Source organism: Theropithecus gelada, chromosome 4 (genome assembly GCF_003255815.1).
Source record: "Theropithecus gelada isolate Dixy chromosome 4, Tgel_1.0, whole genome shotgun sequence".
Classification (NCBI taxonomy): Eukaryota; Metazoa; Chordata; class Mammalia; order Primates; family Cercopithecidae; genus Theropithecus; species Theropithecus gelada.
In genome coordinates this window covers 151,908,633-151,932,302 of record NC_037671.1, presented here as the reverse complement: position 1 = coordinate 151,932,302, position 23,670 = coordinate 151,908,633, and the positions used below count along the sequence as shown (strand labels likewise).

The following is a 23,670-nucleotide window of genomic DNA, read 5'->3' as shown; positions in this document are numbered from 1 at the left end:
GATATTCTGCAGAATATCCTTCAAATGGAATTTGGTGTTTTTCTCATATTAGATTGGGGTTGTGGGATTCTGAGAGAAAGACCAGAGGTAAGCTTCTGTTTTCATCACATCACATCAAGGGAATATGCTGTCAAGGTGACTTACCACTAATGATGTTAACCTTGGTCACCTGGCCAAGGTAGTGTTTGCCTGGTTACTCTATTTTAAATTTACTTTCCATACTCCACTCCTTGGAAGCAAGTCACTAAGTTTAGTCTACACTCAAGGGGGAAGGGAAAATAAATTCCATCTCCTGGAGGGGGGACATATATGTCCATTATTCTTATGTAAGGGGGATTTGGGTCTTCTCCCCCATTTATTCATATACTTATTTATTCAGTTATTTATATCAATATGCACTCATGGATATTTATTTTATATTCATTATTCATTTTGTTGCTCAAATTGTTCCAGCTTTGGCCATTGGGAGCCCAAAGACCAAAGGCCCAAAGTCCTGTCTTCCTTTGACACATCCTTTTGTTTTTTGAGTATTCCCTTACTTTCTAGTATTATAAGATACTCCACGTTAATCTTGAATTTTCCCTGCTCCAATTATGTAATGAGTGATTTCTTCAAGGAGTCCTGGTTATGGAAAATGGTAGAGGATGGTGTTAGAAACTAAGATCTAGGTGTTAGGTGTTTCTTTTTTTCAATTACATTGATATAGTACATTCCTGGGTTAGTTGAGCCTACCTGTGACTATAATAGGATCAAGAAAAGCTCTTAATGCAGAGTGAGACGTCTTGGGTTTAGACATAGGTCTGCTACTCAGCGCCACTCAACTAAATGAGAAAGTTGCTCAGCTTCCTCTTAGCCTTAGCTCCATGGGATATATAAAATCTATCTCACTAAAATCTATTGAGGATTGAGTTAGCTATTCTAAAGTGCTTTGTAAGCTAGAGGGAGCTACTATAACATTTTAAATAGGTAATATAAATTAATAATATTAAGATGATAGATCAGCCAGGTGCGGTGGCTCATGCCTGTAATCCCAGCACTTTGGGAGGCCGAGGTGGGCGGATCACGAGGTCAGGAGATCAAGACCATCCTGGCCTACACAGTGAAACCCCGTCTCTGCAAAAATACAAAAACAAAAAATTAGCTGGGCGTGGTATCAGGCGCCTGTAGTCCCAGCTACTCGGGAGGCTGAGGCAGGAGAATGATGTGAACCCAGGAGGCAGAGCTTGTAGTGAGCCGAGATCGCGCCACTGCACTCCAGCCTGGGCGACAGAGTAAGACTCTGTCTCAAAAAAAAAAAAAAAAAAGCAAACAAAAAAAGATGATAGATCAAATTCAATATCATCACTTTTCCTTTAGCAGTCATATGAAGTCAGTACTTTCGTTATTGTTGTTTATTTGTTTCGCTTTTTAAAGATGAGGGTGCAGTAGTGTGAAGGGCTGAAAAAAATGAAGGACAGGAAGATTAGCAATGAACAAAGATGGTCATCATTAAAATCAGCAAGAATTTGAATGCTTTTAAGTGGAAGCTCTGTAGCATTTCATGATAAGAAGTTTTACATGAGGTATGTACATAAAGCACCTAGTTCTGGCACATAGTAAAGTTCAAGAAGTAGTAACAACTTTAAAAATATGCTTTTGAATTACTCTGATAGAGTAAAAATGCTGTCATCTTCCTTTATCAATCTTACAAGGAACCTGTTTTTCATGAATTCAGTGCTCCTTCCCCCTCTACCACATCTTCTAGGAGAAAAAAAGGAAGGAAATGAAATTAGAAAGGGAAAAAAGTAAGTAATATTTGTTTCCATTTAATTATAGATGTGGGCTGTAGGTGGGTAATAAAGTTTTCATGATATTATACAAGTCTCATACCACTGTATGTAGTATATGATTATTATTTGCATATGTGAGAAAGAATCTTTCAGATAATCAGAACACTGGCTTTGATAAACTTGGATTTGAAAGCTGGTTTCAATACTCTCTGGCTAAGTGATTAGGCAAGTCACTTAATCTTTCTAAATCTTATTTTCCTAATCTATAAATGAGGATTATTGTAGATATTTCGCTGAGCTATTGTGAGGATTCAAGATAATATATATAAAGTGCCTACTAGCGCTGTATCTGAAAAAGGTAGCTATTATTTTTATTTCAAAGATCTTGAGATTAATAAACATTTTCATTAATGAGATGATGCATAATTTGTAGCACTTCACTAGACTTAAATTTGTGATGTATCTGAATGGTTATAGCACTAATCTGGAAATTTGAAAAGACAGATTTTTTTCCCCCAAGATCTAATTATTAGCTATGTCACCTGCAAGTCATTCGATTATACAGGTTGAGTATCCCTTATCCAAAATGCTTGGAACTATAAGTATTTCAGATTTTACATTTTTTCAGATTTTGGAGTATTTGTATATGTGTGTATATATATAATGAGATATCCTGGGAATGGAACCCAACTCTAAACAAAAAATTCACTTATATTTCATATACACCTTAAACACACAGCCTAAAGGTAATTTTATACAGTGTTTTCAATAATTTTTTACATGAAACAAAGTTTGTGTACATGAGGTCAGCTGTGGAATTTTCCACTTATGGTATCATGTCAGCACTCAAAAAGTTAGATTTTGGAGCTTTTAGATTTCAGATTTTAGATTTTGGAGTGTTTAGATTTCAGATTTTCATAGCTCAACCTATATATATGTATTTTTCATCTCTCGAATGGTTGTATCACTGTTCACCTTAGTTCATGAAAGACACTGTTAAAGACAGAATAATATAATAGACTCTTGTGGGTTTGATAGAAGCTGGTTAGGAAAACATCTCTAGTAAGATGAAGGGTTATTTTACTTTCTTATTTTCTTCTAGTTAGAAGGTTGTTTCTGCCTCTTTAGATCATATGGCCACTATTCTTTTTCTCTATATTTAAAGATGGAAGTGGAAACATGCTCATTGCTTTATATATACATCATTATATATATGTAGTATATATACATCATTGGTCTGGCGTAAGTCATGCAGGAAAACATGGAGAGAGTTTTTATTCCAGCTTCAAATAAGGAATCACTTAGTAAAGTTTATTCTTTCTAGTACCTACATTCTCCAAGTAATCTGCTCTTTTCAACGCCTGAAGTAAATCTTGATTGACAGCTGAGGAGTAGTGTTACTGCAAGTGTTTGTCACTTGTTGCTATATGCATCTGCCAGTCTCATCAAGGAAATGTGGAATTGTGAATCTGCTTTACAATGAGTGTGCTTAGAACTCAGATCAGATTCTTATTTTATTTAAAACATTGATCTCATTTTATTTTATTGAGACAGAGTCTTGCTCTGTCGCCCAGACTGGAGTACAGTGGCAGCGATCTCAGCTCACTGCAACCTCCGCCTCCCGGGTTCAAGTGATTCTCCTGCCTCAGCCTCCCAAGTAGCTGGGATTACAGGCATGGGCCACTATGCCCAGCTAATTTTTGTGTTTTTAGTAGAAACAGGTTTTCACCATGTTGGACAGGCTGGTCTCAAACTCCTGACCTCAAGTGATCTGCCCTCCTCCACCTAACAAAGTGCCAGGATTACAGGCATGAACCACCAGGCCTGGCTGGTTTTTTGTTTGTTTGTTTTGAGACGGAGTCTGGCTCTGTCACCCAGGCTGGAGTGCAGTGGTGTGATCTCGGCTCACTGCAGTCTCCACCTCCTGGGTTCAAGCAACTTTCCTGCCTCAGCCTCCCAAGTAGCTGGGATTACAGACATCCGCCACCACACCTGGCTAGTTTTTGTATTTTTAGTAGAGACGAGGTTTCACCATTTTGGCCAGGCTGGTCTCAAACTCCTGACCTCAGGTGATCCACCCTCCTTAGCCTTCCAAAGTGCTAGGATTACAGGCGTGAGCTACTGCACCCAGCCCGACACCTGGCTATTTAAAGCATTTTATAGGGTAGATGAATTCTTTATTATCCTTTTATGAAATCTCTGAAGTCACAGTATAAGAAATATATAGCATAAAAATAAACACTTTGAATATTTATGGATAATTTTAAGAATTGTAACAATACGTGCAAGAATTGTATGTATGTAACAATACATCCAAGAATTGCAATAATACATATGGGGTGTGTTTATCACATTATGATATTAAAATTAACAAGAACTAGAAGTAGTTTATGTAAAGTTCCTGATGTTTCCTATAAACTATATTCCTATATACTTGAGAAGGAACTATAAATCTGTGTAAAGCTGAAATTTAAAATGACCTCAGGACTTTTGAGGCTCATACATGTGTTATATATGAGTTACAGCTGCAATATATAATTGCATCTCCCCCTCATGGCTGAAACATTCTGAAACTTACCATGACTTTAAGTTGTAAACAGTTTGTCTGTCAGTGTCTTTGTTGTTACAGATGCATCACTAGCATCTACTTAATTTGGTGAATTTGCTTTCTGAGGATGATGAGATAACTGAAATATATGACAATTTTAGCAACTGGATTATAATTCCTTCTAATTGTAATAAAATGTTTGGAAGTGATTATTAAATGGTCTTTTTATCATAAAAATATAATTATTTTGATGTTTTTGCTATTTGTTCAGTTTTCAAAAACTTTTTATTAATATAAATTACCAAATATGGGTAAAAGCAGAGACTAATACAGTGAAACCCTCATGTACTCATAAGAGCGTCAAGCCTATCAACATTTTATTATATTTGTTATCTATTATTCCACTTTTTTTTCTTTAGTGTAACTGATCCCATAAGAAGTTGGTCGCATCTTGGTATGCTTTGTTTATTGTGCAGGAAAAGAGCTCCAACTGTCCCTATTAGGCAGGTAATTCTTGGTTCAGATGGTAGAGGCCAGGAGATCCACTAGGATAACACAAAGATTAACCCTGCTGAAAAGTTATGTATGGGAAAGACAAAGGAATAAAATAGAAAAAAAATATATTTAAATATTAAGACTTGGATTTGATGCCACAGATGTCCTGTAGGCTACAAGAAGTTTCCTTTCAGAGGGAATATGTAATCAAAGTGCAGTTATAGGCTTTAGAACGTAGGGAAATAAAACCTGCTTAGTCTGCAATGGATGGGTATAATGCCTCAAGGAAAAGTGTGGCATTTAGAAACCTTTCTGTTCTTAATCTGTCTCCTCCTTTGTCCCTTAACTTTCCTTGTTACTTTTCTCCCAATCTATTGTTCCTTAGATCTCTGTTCCTTATATTTCTACAGTGACCTCAAAGTTCTTGTCTAACTTCCTTGTGTTTGCTACTACTATTGTACAGTTCCATACCCTGATTAATTTATAGACAAGCGGCCAAGCACAGTAGCTCACACCTGTAATCTCAGCACTTTAGGAGGCCGAGGTGGACAGATCACCTGAGGTCAGGAGTTCGAGACCAGCCTGGCTAACATAGTGAAACCTGTTTCTACTACAAATACAAAAATTACTTGGCCATGATGGCAGGTGCCAGTAATACCAGCTACTCAGGAGGCTGAGGCAGGAGAACCACTTGAACCCAGGAGAAGGAGGTTGTAGTGAGTCAAGATCACGCCACTGCACTTCAGCCTGGGTGACAGAGCAATACACTAGCTAAAAAAAAAAAAAAAAAAAAAAAGGCAAGCTATTTTAATTTTCTCTAAACCCTTCCGTGTATTTTGAGGAAGTTAATAAATCCATATAATAAACACTTAAGAAAGAGGCTTATTTATGTTTCTAAATAAGATACTTCTACAGGCTGGGCATTTTTCTACTGTAAACATGGCTTAATATGATGTTAATCCTTCCTTTTGGCATTTTGGCTGAGCATTGTTCTTCTTATCCTTGTTTTATGAGAAGGATCTAGAAGAGTAGGGTTGGATCTCAGGTATCATCCAGATAAGCATGAAAATACCACTGTCTGCAGCAACTTTCAAAACCTTGTTTTAGTACTTCTCAGCTTCCAGCTTTTATACATTAGAGCAGGTCTAGCTTTTTATTGGTTCCTCACCCACAGCTTACTCTATCACAGGTATCTCTTACTGGCTTGTTTGCTTTCTTCAACCCAGTGAGAGGACAGAGCATTTAACCATTGTGGGTTTAATAACTTTGGGAGACAAATTTAATGAAATCTTTCTTATCTCTAGAGCATGTTGGCCAATACTGCTTAAACTTCTGTTTTATGATACACTTAAAACCAAAACATACTCATTATCTATTGCCAGTATTGTTAGTAATATTAATAATAATGATAGATAACTTTTATTCTCTTACTATATGTCAGACACTGTTCTAACCTCATTTGGTGCCATAACTTGCTTAATCATTACTAGCTCCCTTAATAAAATAGGTACTACTACTAGCACAATTTGCAGATAAGAGACTGTAGGACAGAGAGGTTAAGCAGGTTGGGCAAAGTCAAACTAATTAGAAAGTGCTAGAGCCCAAATTCAAACCTAGGCAGATTGGCTTTAGAAACTGTTGTTCTAACCGTTTATTTCATACGACTTCTAATAGACATTTTTAGTGTGTGCCTTTTGTCTTCTGAATGAAAATTATAGTAGTACACAGGCCAATACTTGCTTTTCCTTTATTTCTACCAATTCTATATACTTCATGGGAATTTTAAGTAATCTAAATCTAGCAAGAGCAAATATGCATATTAAAATTATTTGATGTAGGTAATAGAACAGGTTTTATTGGAAAGGTTTTTAGCAGAGGATAAACCGGTTCACTTTGAAAACTTTTTAGCTCTTTGTGCCTGTGTTAATTTTCTCATCACTTTGTGAGCTACACTGGTCTTCCTGATAACAGCTTTGGATTAGGAAATTCCTTCCACATTGGCTTTTACTTTTTCTTGACTGCATTTGTTTTATAAATCAACATAGTTCTCCATCTAAAATTCATCTAATTTTGTTAAGTTCAACAAACACTATGTGCAAAACATTTTACTAGCATCTGAGGAGGGAGAAGGCATAGTATCACCATCAAGGGACTTACTGTCTAGACCTAGCAAATGCCACGTTCCCTTCTCCTCTCTAAAGCCTCTCTAACTACCCCCATCCCAATTGAAATGAATAATTTCTTCTTTGACACTCTTCTCAGTTTGTTCAAGCACTTTTTATAATACTTATACTTTGATAGTTGTTGTATTTCTGTATCTCTGGCAAAATTATTGAGAACTTATTATTATGTTCTCTAGTCCCGTCTTGTAAAGATGATGTGTCTGATAATGCATCTGAACACATATTCATACAACACAATTTATAAGTACTATAATTAAGGCATAAAAATAAAAATACTATGGAAACGCAAAAGAGAAAATTTTTATTGTGAGATTTAGAAAATCTTGATGGAAAAATATATGATCTGGGCATTCCTTGAAATAGGTAAAGAGAAGGACAGCCTACTCCAACTAGTAGGAATGATGAAAGCAAAGACACAGGAGCCACAATAAGTGTAAGGTGTTAGAGGGATGACAAGTAGTTTGTGTGGTGAAATTAGGATGCTTGGATGAGGGGTATGGTAGTCAAAGTTGATAAGATAGTTTGGAATCAGGTGGTCTTGCCAAGAAATTCAGGTTGTATTCTGTAAGACATCATCATCCTACAGGAAGGATTATTAGGTAGCAGGATGGAAGATTATATTTAAGAGGAAAAAGAAATTAAATACAGAAATCAGTGAGGAAGCAAAGCTGTTATCTCCGGCCATACCACCCTGAATGCACCCAGTCTTGCCAATCTTGGAAGTTAATCGGTGTTGGGTCTGATTAGTCCTTGGGTGGGAGAAAGCAAAGCCATCTTATTGTACTTATCAAGGCTTGAGTAACACAGGTATGAACTAATGCAACAGCAGCGGAAATATAAAAGAAGGGATCGATATTTGAAATATTTCTAAGGAATATCCAAGGAGAAGTACTTGGTAAATAACTGAGTGTGAGAGAATTGTGAAATAGGAAAGCCAAACATAGTACCAAAATTCTGAGCCTTATTGACCACTAGCTCAGAACTCTTACACTAACTTTTTCCACTAACACAGAACTCTTATGCAATCTTTTACAGAGTTTCTAGGTATATTGTCATCTTTCTAAACATCCTTTAAGTCAAATAGTGCAAATTTTAAAAAAATTTCTCATTTCTTATGGATGAGGAAACTGAATTACATAGTCATGACTTGCTCAAATTCATGTTGTTATTAAGTGGCAGCACTAGGATTCAAACTCAGTTCTTTTACTTTCAGTTGGTTTTGCTGTGCTGAGTTTGAGGTGCTATCAGAATGTGAAAATGTCTAGTAGATTTTAGCACTTTATATGGAAGTAGATGAGACTTCCAAAAAAAAAAGAAAAAGAAATGATAAATAAAGAAGAGAGTAAATCATGGATTGGATTTTTTTTTTTTTTTTTTTTTTGAGACGGAGTCTTGCTCTGTCACCCAGGCTGGAGTGCAGTGGCTGGATCTCAGCTCACTGCAAGCTCCGCCTCCCGGGTTCATGCCATTCTCCTGGCTCAGCCTCCCGAGTAGCTGGGACTACAGGCACCCGCCACCTCGCCCGGCTAGTTTTTTGTAATTTTTAGTAGAGATGGGGTTTCACCGTGTTAGCCAGGATGGTCTCGATCTCCTGACCTCGTGATCCGCCCGTCTCGGCCTCCCAAAGTGCTGGGATTACAGGCTTGAGCCACCGCGCCCGGCCATGGATTGGATTTTTGAAACTGCATGGATTTAGGGGATTAGTTGGATAAGAAGAGCCAAGGAAGAAGACTGGAAAACAACAAACAAAGAAATAAGAGAATCTGGAGTGTAAAATGTTACTAGAATGTGAGAGCAAATATGAAAATGAAGAAACTGATTAAAGAAAAGTACTGTGTGTTATGAAGAGAGAAAAGATGAATAAGGAAAAGTCATTTAATTTGACAAGTAGGAGATTATTAAAAGCTTTTCAGGAGAGATTTTGGGATAAGGCAGAGGGCCAGATTACACTGGATTGAAGAAAGTATGTGAGCTAAAAAAAAGACAAGGCAATGAGTTTGGAGTACTCTTAGGAAATTTGTTTAAGAAAATTATAAGTTGTGGCAATACCAAGATAAAGCCTTAGAAATATTTTTTTAAAAAACCAAAACTTAACATAACTTTTCCCTTCTTTCCCTTCTTCTTTGATAAGTTTATCGTCTTAAGGATAACAGATGGGTATATCTTACGCCTTTCCCCCCATCATTACCCTGAGTAGAACTCCATAGTGATCTAGAGTATGTGATCTGTCACTTATCCCTACATCTTTGCTAATACCTCATGCAAAGCTGAGCTCAAGGAGCCCTAGGATGTCAACAAAGTCAAATACAGCATTATTTGCATTTCAGACAACATCAAAGAGTTTTAAATGGAAACATCATTGTTTAAAAAATACATATTTTTGGCTTCATTACTTTGTAAAAACTTAATTAAAAAAATTTAATGTAATATATTTGCATTATACCTTTGTGTTTCTGCTTATTTTTATTTAAAGGATGGAATGGCCGTATGCATGTTCATGCAAAACACCTTAACAAGATTTATGAGGTAATGCATCCTTCTTTTTAAAACACGATTTCTAAAAGACCAAAAATAGCTTTTTACTATTCCATCATTTGTACTAGTTAAGAAATAATAGCTAATTTTTAAATTACATCTATTCTAATGATGTCCTATTTTTTGTGCTATAGAGGATAATCATTTAATTACATATAAGGATAATCATTTAATGAGGTATATACATATATATTTTAAAAATAAAAGAAATGAAAGATAAGAAGAATTTAAGACATATCCCCTAAAGAGCTCATATAACTAGCTGTATTTAGGAGTAGATATTAGGAAAGTTAAATACTGGTGTTAGAGCAGAATAATAAAGACGCTGATCTATATGTGACACATAAAGGTTACCTAACATTCCAAATTAGTAGAATGTGTAGTGAAGTGGTCTGTATCCAGAGATGAGAGAAAGAACTATGGATTAGAAAGTTTTTACAGCTTTCTGAGGAAGATGAATTGACTTTGTACCTAGGTAAAGAAGCAAAGAGGAAAAATTCTTCTTGGCCTGTCAAAGTATGTTTGAGGTTACAAACTGTGACATGTTTTGGCTGATTAGTTTCCTACTTTCACATTCCAAATGTAGACAAATTTAAAATTATGAAAACTAAGGAAATTCTTATTTAAGCAAGGTTATTAATTGTGCACTGCTGTATTTTTGGTACTCATTGTATCTGAGAGTCTAGAGGGAGTAATAGAATCATAACATTACTATTCTAAAATAGTATCTTCATTTTCTTAACCCCTGTTCACTTCCCTTTTCCTATTGCATTTGACTTTTTCTTACATAAATCTGAAAAGTTACTATTTTTTAAAAATAATTCTTTCTACATGGGAGCGGTGTATATTAGGAAATTTTCAATTAGTTTAGACCTGCACCTTTGCATTATAGGTTAGAACCTACAAAAATTCCATACTTGCAAAACTTTTTAGATTTACCTTGTATTCACACACCCCTGCAAAGTGGGTCTTTGCAAACAGGAAAGGTAAAAGATTTATTTTTACCGCAAAATCATGCCTTTATATAGGATTAGTATGTGGATTATTTCAGGCAGCAATGAGTTGATTTTTGAAGGAACCTTCATAACACAGTTTTGGAGCTCTATCTTCTGTAACACATTTCGAACCTTTGGATATAGCTTTGATTTTCCAACTTTTAACCTGATACCAATAAAAATGGACAAAGATGATATCACATGGAATTATTCTGAAGAACCACTGCTGCTGAGAAGTTCCAGGAGCTATAAATTAGACAAAAGCATCCATTTATTTGGGAGTAAGTTACAATATGGCTATAGCCTAAAAATATGTAATGATTCAAGGAGGTATTTTGATGAACTTACATGGCATTTATTGTGAACTACTGTATCTTTAGTATTACACTGTTTTTCTTCTCATGATGTAAAGGTTCAAGCTTCTGCTATCCTTTGATGTGTGTTTGTTTTTATGAAGACTGCAATATTTTGTTTCCACTGCATTTTAAGATTTTTTAAAAATAACATTTGTAAGTGAATATTGAAATTAAAAATTGTAACATCAGTTTTTTCTTCAATATACAGACTTCCTTTAATAAGTGTTGCGCTGGTTCAAGGTTGGGCATTGGGTGGAGGAGCAGAATTTACTACAGCATGTGATTTCAGGTAGGATGAAAATTGCATTAATTTCTTGCACAAATATAATTAACTTGCTCAAATTCATTTTTGTCTTAATATCAATATTTTATATATTCTTAAATAGGATAAACCTATTTTCTTTTTTGAATATTTTCTTTTTGTCAGTCATTAGATAATTTTTATCTAATATAACTTCATGATCACTTCATTATTATGCATTTTCAAAAAATTAACAAAACACAAGGTTTTAAGATTTTGAATAGAGCAAATCCATATTAGCAAAACTCCTGGAAGGAAAGCTAAGGAAATATATGAAACTTTAAAATCCAAAAGAATTATACAAACAAAGTAAGCAACGTTAAAAAAGAAAAATAGAATGCAGAAAGAGAGACTGCTGTAGCTGTTTTCTCACCAATAAAAAGAGATTTTCTGAGATCCCTTTGTCTTCTTTCTGCTGTGATTTATAGCAACTTTGTGGGACTTTTGGGAAGATTAGGGAGTAAAGATAGAGAAAGTTCTTTGGGACCAATAGCTCTTCAGTCCCTATAATTATTTTCAGTATTTGATAGCTATATTATATAGAAATGACATTTTGTAAAATCTAATGCTTTAGACATCTAAACTGCTTTCTCAGTACCATTCCCAAGGCCTACTAACACAGCTAGCTATAAAGGGACCAGTACAATGCTCCATAAGTTATCTGTACAGGCTCACACACTGGAGCCTCTTTATAATGCAAAAGGTAGTATATATAGCATAATTAGAGGTAAACTGGCAAAACAGTAAAGAGCCTGAGCACTGATGTCAGGTGGACCTAGGCTGAATCCCAGTTTGCCACTTTTACCTATTTGACTTTGAGCAAGTATTTTACCTCTCTTCATCTCAGTTTCTTTATCTATAAAATGAAGTATCTCCCTTAAATATCTATAAATTTAAATAAGATAGTGAATATATAGGTTTTAGCATAATGTTTAACCTAAAGTGTATGTAAGTATTCACATAATATTCTGGCTTAGAGTTTTAAGATTACCTTATACAACTGTCTCTTACCAATGCCAATATGGTAACATTCTGGCATACTTTGAAACTCATTGTCTTTTCATTTGGAATGTTTTTCAGTCTTTGGGCTAACCCTGGCCTTGCCATGTTTTAAAAAAATCATTATACGCTTGACCCTAGCTAAGAAAAATATTGGAGTATACATTAAGAGAAGACTTCTAGTAAACTTTTTGTCTCACTTTCAGACACTGAAGAGAAAGTCGTTCTGCGCTGGCTTGTAATGCTCTAGATATTTCAAAACATCATGTTGTACATTTAAAACATTTTTAGGCCTGGCATGGTGGCTCATGCCTGTAATCCCAGCATTTTGGGAGGCTGAAATGGGTGGATCACCTGAGGTCAGGAGTTCGAGACCAGCCTGGCCAACATGGTGAAACCCTCTCTCTACTAAAAATACAAAAAATTAGCCAGGTGTGGTGGCACATGCCTGTCTGTAGTCCCACAACCTGGGAGGCTGAGGTGGAAGGATTGCTTGAACCTGGGAGGTGGAGGTTGCAGTGAGCCAAGATCACACCGTTGCACTCCAGCCTGGGCAACAGAGTGAGACTTTGTCTCAAAAAAAATAAATAAATAAAAAATTAAATTTGTTGAGCTACAAATTATATACAATAAAATGAATCCATTTTAATTATATGGTGTAAATGGATTTTGATGCATATATACATCCATGTAACCACCTCCACAATCAAGATTGAGAACATTTTTATCACCCCTATCTATATGTCTTCGTATACCTCTTCCCAGTCAGTTCCCACCAAGGTAAACACTGATCACTTTCTCATTTTAAAATAGATTTTTAAAAAAGAATTTTACATAAATACATTTCATAGAGTATGTACTTTTTAATGTCTGCCTTCTTTAATTCAGTATAATTACTTTGAGAGTCATCCATGTTGTACCATTTATGAATACTTTGTTCCTTTTTAATGTTGGAAAGTATTTTATTATGTGGATGTTAAAGTTTGTTTCTGAGATTTATCTGTTTTTGCATTTTTCAGTGGTTTGTTCATCTTATTGCTTAGTAGTATTGCTTTCTATGCCTATGTAGCACAGTAAGTGTCATACATTAATGGGCACATGAGCTATTTCTGGTTTTGGCCTATTATAAATAAAGCTGTTGTGAACATTCATGTATAAGTATTTGTGTGGGCATATGTTGTCATATCTTTTGGGTGAAAATCTAAGAGTGGAATTGCTGGGGTGATATGGTAAGTGTAAGTGTATGTTAACTTAAGCAGCAAATATATTGGTTTCTTATATTTTCTAGGTGGGTTGTATAATTTTTATTCTCATAAGCAGTGGAAGAAAGTTCCAGCTGCACCTGTCAAGCTGTTTAGATTTATCCGTTTGATGGGTGGGAACCATTGTGAGAGCTCATTGTGATTTCAGATTTGAATTTCCACGGTGACTGGTGTTGAGGATCTTGTGTTTATTGGCCATTAGATATATCTTCTTCTTTGTTGCTTCAAATCCTTTGACTCTTTAAAAAAAATTGATTTGTCTTATTATTATTGAACTGTAGGAGTTTTTTATATATTCTGTACAAAATTCCTTGGGATAGCAATAATTATAGTAGCAGAGGTGAAGTATGCTCATGTGTCTATGTCTATCTCGACTGTAATACTAAATACTATCCACAGCCTTAGGAGCAAGAATACTGTCTCACAGCCTGTGAGTTGTTTTTTTATTAGTAGTATCTTTGGAAGAACAGAAATTTGAATTTTTAAAATACTTTCAACTTCTCATTTGCGCTAACTATACACTTATTACAAACTTGCAGAAATCATACATGTAACTCCCACATACCTTTCAATCAGTTTCCCCAAATGTTAGTATCATATGTAGCCACAGTGCAATTATGGGAAATTAACATTGATTCAATACTTGTAATTAATCTACAGACCTCATTCAGTTTTTTTCAGTTATCATACTAATTTTTTTTTTTTTTTTTTTCTGGCCCAGGATTCAGTCAAGGTCTATTTTTTCGGATATGAATATAGCCATCCCAATTTTCTTTCTTTTTTCTTTTTCTTTTTTTTTTTTTTTGAGACAGAGTCTCTGTTGCCCAGGCTGGAGTACAATGGCATGATCTCAGCTCACTACAGCCTCCACCTCCTGGGTTCAAGCAATTCTCCTGCCTGAGCCTCCTGAGTAGCTGCAATTACAGGTGCCCGCCACCACTCCTGGTTAATTTTTGTACTTTTAGTAGAGATGGGGTTTCACCATGTTGGCCAAGCTGGTCTCGAACTCCTGACCTCATGATCCAGTGCCCACCTCTGCCTCCCAAACTGCTGGGATTACAAGCGTGAGCCACCATGCCTGGCCCCCAGTTTTCTTATGGTTAAGATTTTTGTGGTGTATCTTCTTCTGTCCTTTCATCTTTAACTTGGCTGCCTTGTTCAAAGTAGATTCTAGTAGACAACATATACTACGGTTTTGCTTTTTTATTCAGAATGACAATTTCTGCCTTTTAATTGGAGTGTTTGTTCCATATATATAGCCAATGTTGTATTGATATAATTGGGTTTAAATCTGCCATCTTGGTACAGGCATAACTCTGAGATATTACAGGTTTGGTTTCCTCCAGACCACCCCTATAAAGTTAGTATCACAATAAAGTGAGTCACACGAATTTTTTTGTTTCCTAGTGTGTATAAAAGTTATGTGTACACTATACTATAGTCTGTTAAATATGCAATAGCATTATATTTGAAAAAAAAATGCATCTATCTTAATTAATAGGTAATTTATTGCTGAGAAATGCTACCAAGCATCTGAGCCTTCACCGAGATGTAATCTGGTGGGGAATCTTGCCTCAATTTTGATGGCTGCTAACTGATCAGAGTGGTGCTTCCTGATGATTGAGGTGGATGTGGCAATTTCTTAAACTAAGACAACAATGAAGTTTGTTGACTGATTGACTCTTCTTTCCCAAAAGATTTCTGTGTAGCATGCAGTGCTGTTTGATAGCATTTTACCCAAGGTAGAACTTCTTTCTGCCATTGATTTTTCAAATATAAATTTATGTAATATTCTAAATCTTTGTTGTCATTTCAACAATGTTCACAGCATCTGCACCAAAAAAAGATTCCATCTCAAGAAACCACATATTTTGTTCATCCATAAGAAGCCACTCTTCATCTATTCATGTTTTATCATGAGATTGCAGCAATTTGGTTACATCTTCAGGCTCTACTTCTAATTCTAGTTATCTTGCTACTTCCATCACATCTGCAGTTATTTCCTCCACTGAAGTCTTGAACTCCTTAAATCTTCACGAGGGTCGAAAGCCAACCATGAGGATTGAAAACAATTTTTTTTTTTTAATTTTTAACATAGTAGATGTATGTATTTATGGAGTACATGAGATGTTTTGCTACAGACATGCAATATGTAATAATCACATTATGGAAAATGGGGTTTCTATCCCCTCAAGCATTTATCCTTTGTGTTACAGATAATCCAGTTATACTCTTTTAGTGATTTTTAAATGTATAATTAAGTTATTATTATAGTATTGTGTAGTCACCCTGTTCTGTCAAATAGACCTTATTCATTCTTTCTATTTTTTTTGTACCCATTAACCATCCCCATCTCCCTGCCAACTCCACACTACCTTTCCCAGACTCTGGTGATTATGTTTTTATTCTCTATCTTTATGAATTCAATTGTTGATATGGTTTAGTTCTGTGTCCCCACCCAAATCTCATGTTGAATTGTAATCCTCAGTTTTGGAGGAGGGGTCTGGTGGGAGGTGATTGAATCATGGGGACAGACTTCCCCCTTGCTGTTCTCATGATAAGTGAGTAAGTTCTCACAAGATCTGGTGGTTTAAAAGTGTGTAGCACTTCTTTCGCTCTTTCTCTCCTGCTCTGTCATGTGAAGATATGCCTGCTTCCACTTCGTCTTCTGCTATGATTGTAAGTTTTCGGAGGCCTCCCCAGCCATGCTTCCCATACAGTCTATGGAACTATGAGTCAATTAAACCTCTTTTCTTCACAAATTGCCCAGTGTCAAGTAGTTCTTAATAACAATGTGAGAAAGGGTTTGTGGAATATTGCTCAAGAAATTTTTGCCAAGTACAGTGACCCTGAGATTTTCCCCAGTGTTTTCTGGTAGTAGTTCCAGAGTTTGAGGTCTTAAATATGTCTTTAATCTATTTTTTCCTTTGTGTGTGTGTGTGTGTATGTGTTTTGTTGTTTGCTTTTTGGGTGTTTTTTTGTCTTTGATTTGATTTTTGTATGTGGTGATAGATAGGGGTCTAACTTCATTCTTCTGCATACAAATATCCAGTTTTCCCAGCATCATTTATTGAAGAGAATGTGTTTTCTCCAGTGTATGTTCTTGGTACCTTTGTTGCAAATGAGTTGCCTGTATATCTGTAGATTTGTTTCTGAGTTCTCCATTCTGTTTCATTGGTTGTCTGTTTTTATGCTATTTTGGTTTTTGTAGCTCTGTAGTATGATTTGAAGTCAGGTAATGTGATTCCTCCTGGGCTGTTCTTTGTGCTGAGGATTGTTTTAGCTATTCTGTGTTTGTTGTGGTTGCATATAAATTTTAGGATTTTTTTTTTCGATTTATGTGAAGAATGTCGTTCGTATTTTGATGGGAATTACACTGAATGTCTAGATTGCTTTGGGTAGAATGGACATTTTAACAATGTTGTTTCTTCCAATCCATGAACGTAGAATATCTTTTCATTTTTGATGTCCACTTCAATTTCTTTCGTTGGTGTTTTATGGTTTTCATTATAGACATGTTTCACTTCTTTGGTTAATTCATAGGTATTTAATTTTATGTGTGGCTGTTGTAAATGGGATTACTCTTTTAATTTCTTTTTCAAATTGTTCACTGTTTACATATAGAAAAGCTACTGATTTTTTGTATGTTGATTTTTTATTTCTCAACTTTAGGCTTTTTCCAGACATAGATTGTATAATCTACAAACAAGGATAATTAGATTTCTTCCTTTCCAATTTGGATGCCCTTTTATCTTCTTCTTGTCTGATTGCTCTAGCTAGGACTTCCAGTACTATGTTGAATAACAGTTGTGAAAGTAGGCATCCTTGTTGCGTTGTAGATCTTAGAGAGAAGGCTTTCACCTTTTCCCCACTCAGTATGATACTAACTGAAGGTCTGTCATATATGGCCTTTAGCATATTGATGCATGTTCCTTGTATACTTAGTTTCTTGGTGTTTTTTTTAATCATGAAGGGATATTGAATTTTATCAAATGCTTTTTCAGCATGAATCCAAATTATTATATAGCTTTTGTCCTTCATTCTGTTGGTATGATGTATCACATTGATTCATTTGTGTATGTTGAACCATCCTTGCATCCCAGAGATAAATTCCACTTGATCATGTTGAATGATCTTCTTAATGTATTGTTTAATTCAGTTTGCTAGTATTTTGTTGATGATTTTTGCATCAATATTCATTGGAGATATTGGCCTGTAGTTTTCTTTTTTCAAGGTGTCTTTATCTGGTTTGGTATCAGGGTAATACTTGCTTCAGAGAATGAGTTTGGAAGTATTCCCTCCTCTATTTTTCAGAATATTGGAATAGTTTGAGTGGGATTGCTATTAGTTCTTCTTTAAATGTTTGGCAGAATGTAACAATGAAGCCATTGCATCCTGGGTTTTTCTTTACTGGAAGACTTTTTATTACATCTTCAATCTCTTTACTAGTTATAGGTCTGTTCAGGTTTTAGATTTCTTTCTACTCCATCTTGCTAGGTTGTATGTGTCTAGGAATTTGTCCATTTCTTCTAGATTTCCCAATTTATTGACATGTAGTTGCTCATAGTAGCCACTAATAATCCTTGAATTTCTGCAGTATTAGTTGTAATGTCTCCTTTTTCATGTCTGATTTTATTTATTTGGAATTCCTCTTTTTTTTTTTCTTTGTTAGTCTGGCTAAAGATTTGTCGGTTTTGTTTAACTTTTCAAAAAAAACCAACTTTTTGTTTCATTGCTCTTTTGTATTTCTTTTCTTTTCTTTCTTTTTTTTGACAGAGTCTCGCTCTGTTGCCCATGCTGGAGTGCAGCAGTGTGATCTCAGCTCACTGCAACCTCCACCTGCTAGATTCAAGTGATTCCTCTGCCTCAGCCTCCTGAATAACTGGGATTACATGTGCGTGCCACCATGCCCAGCTAATTTTTGTATTTTTAGTAGAGATGAGCTTTCACCATGTCAGTTAGGCTGGTCTCGAACTCCTGACCTCGTGATCCACCCACCTTGGCCTCCCAAAGTGTTGGCATTACAGGTGTGAGCCTCCATTCCCAGTCAATATTTTTTTAAATTTTGATTTCATTTATTTCTGCCCTGATTTTTAGTATTTCTTTTCTTCTACTAATTTTTGGTTTGGCTTGCTCTTGCTTTTCTAGTTCTTTAAGATGCATTATTAGGTTATTTGAAATGTTTCTTGTTTTTTCATACAGGCACTTATAGCTATAAACTCCCTGTTAGTACTGCTTTTGCTGTATAGGCTTTGGTATGTTGTGCTTCCATTATCATTTAAGAGAATTTTCAGTTTCCTTCTTAATTTTTTAATTGACCCATTGGCCATTCAGGAGCATATTGTCTAATTTCCATGTATTTGTGTAGTTTCCAAAATTCCTCTTGTTATTGATTTCTAGTCTCCATTGTGATCACAGAAGATGTTTGATGTTGTTTTAATTTTTTGAATGTTTTAAGATTTGTTTTTTGACCAAATATATATGGTCTACCTTTAAGAATGATCCATGTGCTGAGGAAAAGAATGTGTATTCTCCAGCTGTTGGATGAAATATTGCATAAATATCTATTAGGTACAATTGTTTCTATAGTGCAGATTAAGTCTGATGTTTCTTTGTTGATTTTTTTTGTCTGGAAGATCTGTCCAGTGCTGTATTAGTCCATTCTTGCATAGATATAAAGAACTACCTGAGACTTGGTAATTTATAAAGAAGAGAGGTTTAATTTGCTTACAGTCCTACAGGCTGTACAGGAAGCATGGCTGGGGAATCCTCAGGAAATGTACAGTCATGGCAGAAGGTGAAGGGGAGGCAGGCACATCCTACATGGCTGGAGCAGGAGAAAGAGAGAAAAAGGGGAGGGTACTACACACTTAAACAAGATCTCATGAGAAATCATTCACTATCACAAGAACACTAAGGGGGAAGGCTGCCCCCATAATCCTGTCACCTCCTCCTACAACATTAGGGATTACAATTCTACAAGAGGTTTGGGTGAGGACACAAATCCAAACCGTATCAAATGCTGAACGTGGGGTGTTGAAGTCTCCAGCTATTACTGTATTGGGGCCTATCTCTCACTTTAGCTCTAATAATATTTCCTGTATGTATCCAGGTGCTCCAGTGATGGGTGGCATGTACATTTAAAATTGTCATATCCTCTTGCTTAATTGGCCCGTTTATCATTATATAGTGACCTTCCTCATCTTCTTACAGTTTTTGTCTTGAAATCTATTTTGTCTGAAATAAATATAGATACTCCTGTTTTCTTTTTGTTTTCATTGGCATGGAATATCTTTTTCCATTCCTTTATTTTCAGTCTTTGTGTGTCTTTATAGGTGAAATGTGTTTCTGGTACGCAACAGATCATTTGGTCTTTTTTTTTTTTTTTAATCCATCAACAGTCTATGTCTTTTGATTGCAGAGTTTAGTCCATGTACATTCAATATTATTATTGGTAGGTAAGGACTTACTCCTGCTATTTTATTTGTTTTTTGAGTTGTTTTGTGGTCTTTTCTTTCTTTTCTTCCGGTCTTCCTTTTTGTGATGATGATGTTCTCAGTGATTTGTTTTAGCTTCTTGCTTTTAATTTTTTTGTGTATCTTTTACATTTTTTGGCTTGCAAATACTGTATCTTATTAGGCTTGCAAATACTGTCTTATAACCCATTATTTGAAGGTGATAACAACTGAACATTGTTTGGATAAACAAACATGCAAAAAGAAAATAATAAACACTTTATGCCTTAACTTTATCCTCCTGCTTTTTAATTTTTTGTTGTTTCTAGTTATATCTTATTGTACTGTCTATGTCATGTAAAGTTGTTTTAGTTATTATTTATGATTGGTTCATCATTTGGTCTTTCTACTTAAGACACAGTTACAGTGTTTTAATATTCTGTGTTTTTTTGTATGCTTACTATTACTAGTGAGTTTTGTACCTTCAGATGATTTCTTATTGCTCATTGACATCGTTTTCTTTCCGATTAGAGTGCTCCCTTTAATATTTCTTGTAGGACAGGTCTGGTGTTGATGAAATCCCTCAGCTTTTGTTTGGAAATCTTTATTTCTCATGTTTGAAGGATATTTTTGCAGAATATACTATTCTAGCATGAAAGGATTTTTCCCTCAGCACTTGCAATATGTCATGCCATTCTCTCCTGGCCTATAAGGTTTTCACTGAAAAGTCTTCTGCCAGACATATTGGAGCTTAATTGTGTGTTGCTGGTTTCCTTTCTCTTGCTGCTTTCGGGATCCTTTCTTTATTACAGACCATGTTTTTATCCTTGACCTTTGGAAGTTTATTAAATGCTTTGAGGTACTTCTGTCTGGGTTCAATCTGCTTTACTGCTCTATAACCTTCTTGTACTTGGATATTGATGTCTATCTCTAGGTTTTGGAAGCACTTTGTTATTATTCCTTTGAATAAACTTTCTAACCCTCTCTCTTGCTCTGCCTCTTCTTTAAGGCCAATAATGCTTAGATTTGCCCTTTTGAGACTATTTTCTATATCCTGTAGGAACGCTTTTTTATCTTTTTTTCTTTTGTTTCCTCCAGCTGTATTTCAAATAGCCTGTCTTCAAGCTCACTAATTCTTTCTTCTGCTAGATCAATTCTGCCATAAAAAGACTCTGATGCATTCTTCAATAGTATGCCAGTTGCATTTTTCAGCTCTAGAATTTCTGCTTGGTTCTTTTCATTTCAATCTTGTTCTTAAATTTATCTGATAGGATTCTGAATTCCTTCTCTGTGTTATCTTGAATTTCTTTTGAGTTTTCTCAAAACAGCTACTTTGAATTCTCTGTCTGAAAAGTCACATATCTCTTTTTCCAGGATTCGTCTGTGATGCCTTATTTAGTTCATTTGGTGGGTACATGTTTTCCTAGGTGGCCTTGATACTCGTAGATGTTCTTTGGTATCTGGGCATTGAAGAATTAGGTATTTATTATAGTCTTCACAGTCTGAGCTTGTTTGTAGTGGTCCTTCTTGGGAAGACTTTCCAGATACTCAGAAAGACTTAGGTGTCATGGTCTAAGCTGTGTCTGCTTTAGAGGGCATCCGAAGCCCAGTAATGCTGTGGTTCTTGCAGACTTGTGGAGATACTGCCTTGATGGTCTTGGAGAAGATCCAGAAGAATTCTCTGGATAACCAGGCAGAGACTCTTGTTCTCTTCCATTACTTTTTCCCAAACAAATGAAATCTCTTTCCCTGTGCTGAGCCCCATGGAGCTGAGGATGGAGTGAACCAAGTAGCCCTATGGCCACCACCACTAGGACTGTGCTGGGTCAAACCTGAAGCTAGCACAGCACTGGGTCTTGCCCAAGCCTTCCATAACCACCCCCTGGATACCTCCTATGTTCACTTGAGGCACTAGGACTCTATAATCAGCAAGTGGCAAAGCCAGCCAGTCCTGTGTTCTTCCTTGCAGGGTGGTGATTTCCACTAGACTCTGGACAAGTCCAGAGGTGCTGTCTGGGAGCCTGACACTACAGTCAAAAACTTTAGAAGTCTAGCTGGTATTCTGACTTGCCTGACCTGTAACTCAGACCACAAGACATAGACCTTTCCAGTCTTCTCTCCCCTTTCCAAAGGTCGCCCCATGGCCATTGTCACCACTGGCTCACAGGGAATACTGCCAAATGATCATTGATGTTACGGTGAAAATCTGTTATCTAGTGTAGCCACCTTCATCAATAACCCTAGCTAGATCTTCAGGATCACTTGCTGCAGCTTCTATGTTACCCCTTACTGCTTCACTTTGTACCTTTATATTATGGAGATGACTTCTTTCCTTAAACCTCATAAACCAACCTCTGTGGTCTCAAACTTTTCTTCTGCAGCTTCCTTACCTCTCTCAGCCTTTGTACTATTGAAGAGAGTTAGAATCTTGTTCTGGATTAGCCTTTGGCTTAAGGAAATGCTGTGGCTGGTTTGGTCTTCTATCCAGACCACTAAAACTTTCTTCATATTAGCAATAAGACTGTTTCACTTCCTTATTATTCATGTGTTCACTGGATTAGCACTTTGAATTTCCTTCAAGAACTTTCCTGTTGTATTCATAACTTGGCTTTCACCCTGAATTTTATGGTAATTACTTTCTTGCTTTTCTTTATAGTTTTATAAGCTAAATATTCCAAAATAAATATAATTTTTAATTTTTTGACTTTATATAAATGGCATCATATGGTAGTAGAAATAGAATGAGAAAAGATTCATATGCTAACTTATGAAAAACAGTAAATTTTATATTAATTTTTCTTTTTTATAATTTATGACTCAGGTTTCAATTCATCCGTTAAAATATGTCACTTCATGTTCACACATACAGAGATTTTCCAGTTTTTTTGGTGTATAAGACAGTTTACAGAAATCCTAACCTCTTGAAAACTAGTGTTCAATAATGGGCAGAATTCTTATGCACAATTAAAAAAGGTTATTTTATATGACAGTGCCCTCTGCTGTCATCAGTGCAGATTGCATTAGAATGCTGCTATTACTACATTTTATTATGTGAGGAGAAAGCAGTCATTGGCTTTATGCTTGATATGTGACTAAACAGGAAATGTTCTATGTGTGAAAGTATTAAATGCATTCCTCACTTTACATTGAAATACAGGTAGTTATGAAATATATAATTTCAACACATAAATATAAAATGTACATCTCAATATATAATTTAAAAAATTTTAAGACTGGGCACAGTGGGTCAGGCCTGTAATCCCAGCACTTTGGGAGACTAAGGTGGGTGGATCACCTGAGGTCAGGAGTTCGAGACCAGCCTGGCCAACTTGGTGAAAACCCATCTCTACTAAAAATACAAAAATTAGCTGGGCATGGTGGCAGGCGCCTGTAATTCCAGCTACTCGGGAGGCTGAGGCAGGAGAATCGCTTGAACCCGGGAGGCGGAGGTTGCAGTGAGCTGAGATCGCGCCATTGCACTCCAACCTGGGCAACACGAAAAAGAAAAAAAAAAGAATCTTAAGCTATATGCAAGTGTGCGTTATTACACTGAAAAATCCTCTGTGTAAAAGAAAATGAAAATTCAAGAAAATTAAGACTTTCTAGATGTCATTTGGAATAAGTGAAAACCCTCTAACGTAGATTCTGGTGTTCATCTTTATTAGATTTTTGCACCATCCTTCATATTGATTTCTCATCGACGTTTTAAGTGTAGTTAAGGTTTAGGACAGAAAAGCACAATAGCAGGAAAAATAATCCTTTAATACTGCTA

The 23,670-nt window shown here is 35.7% G+C and overlaps 1 protein-coding gene across 3 annotated transcripts in view; it reads left to right on the top strand.

Annotated features, from left to right (window-relative positions):
• ECHDC1 (ethylmalonyl-CoA decarboxylase 1) overlaps window positions 1-23,670 on the top strand; it is a 56,452-nt gene that overhangs the window by 19,349 nt on the left and 13,433 nt on the right. For 2 of the 3 annotated variants that reach the window (XM_025381780.1, XM_025381781.1), the window contains exons 4-5: window positions 9,469-9,521; window positions 11,090-11,170. In XM_025381780.1, the coding sequence (XP_025237565.1) occupies window positions 9,469-9,521; window positions 11,090-11,170 (134 nt within the window). The remainder of the gene's footprint in view (window positions 1-9,468; window positions 9,522-11,089; window positions 11,171-23,670) is intronic. The other variant, XM_025381783.1, reaches the window with a different exon arrangement.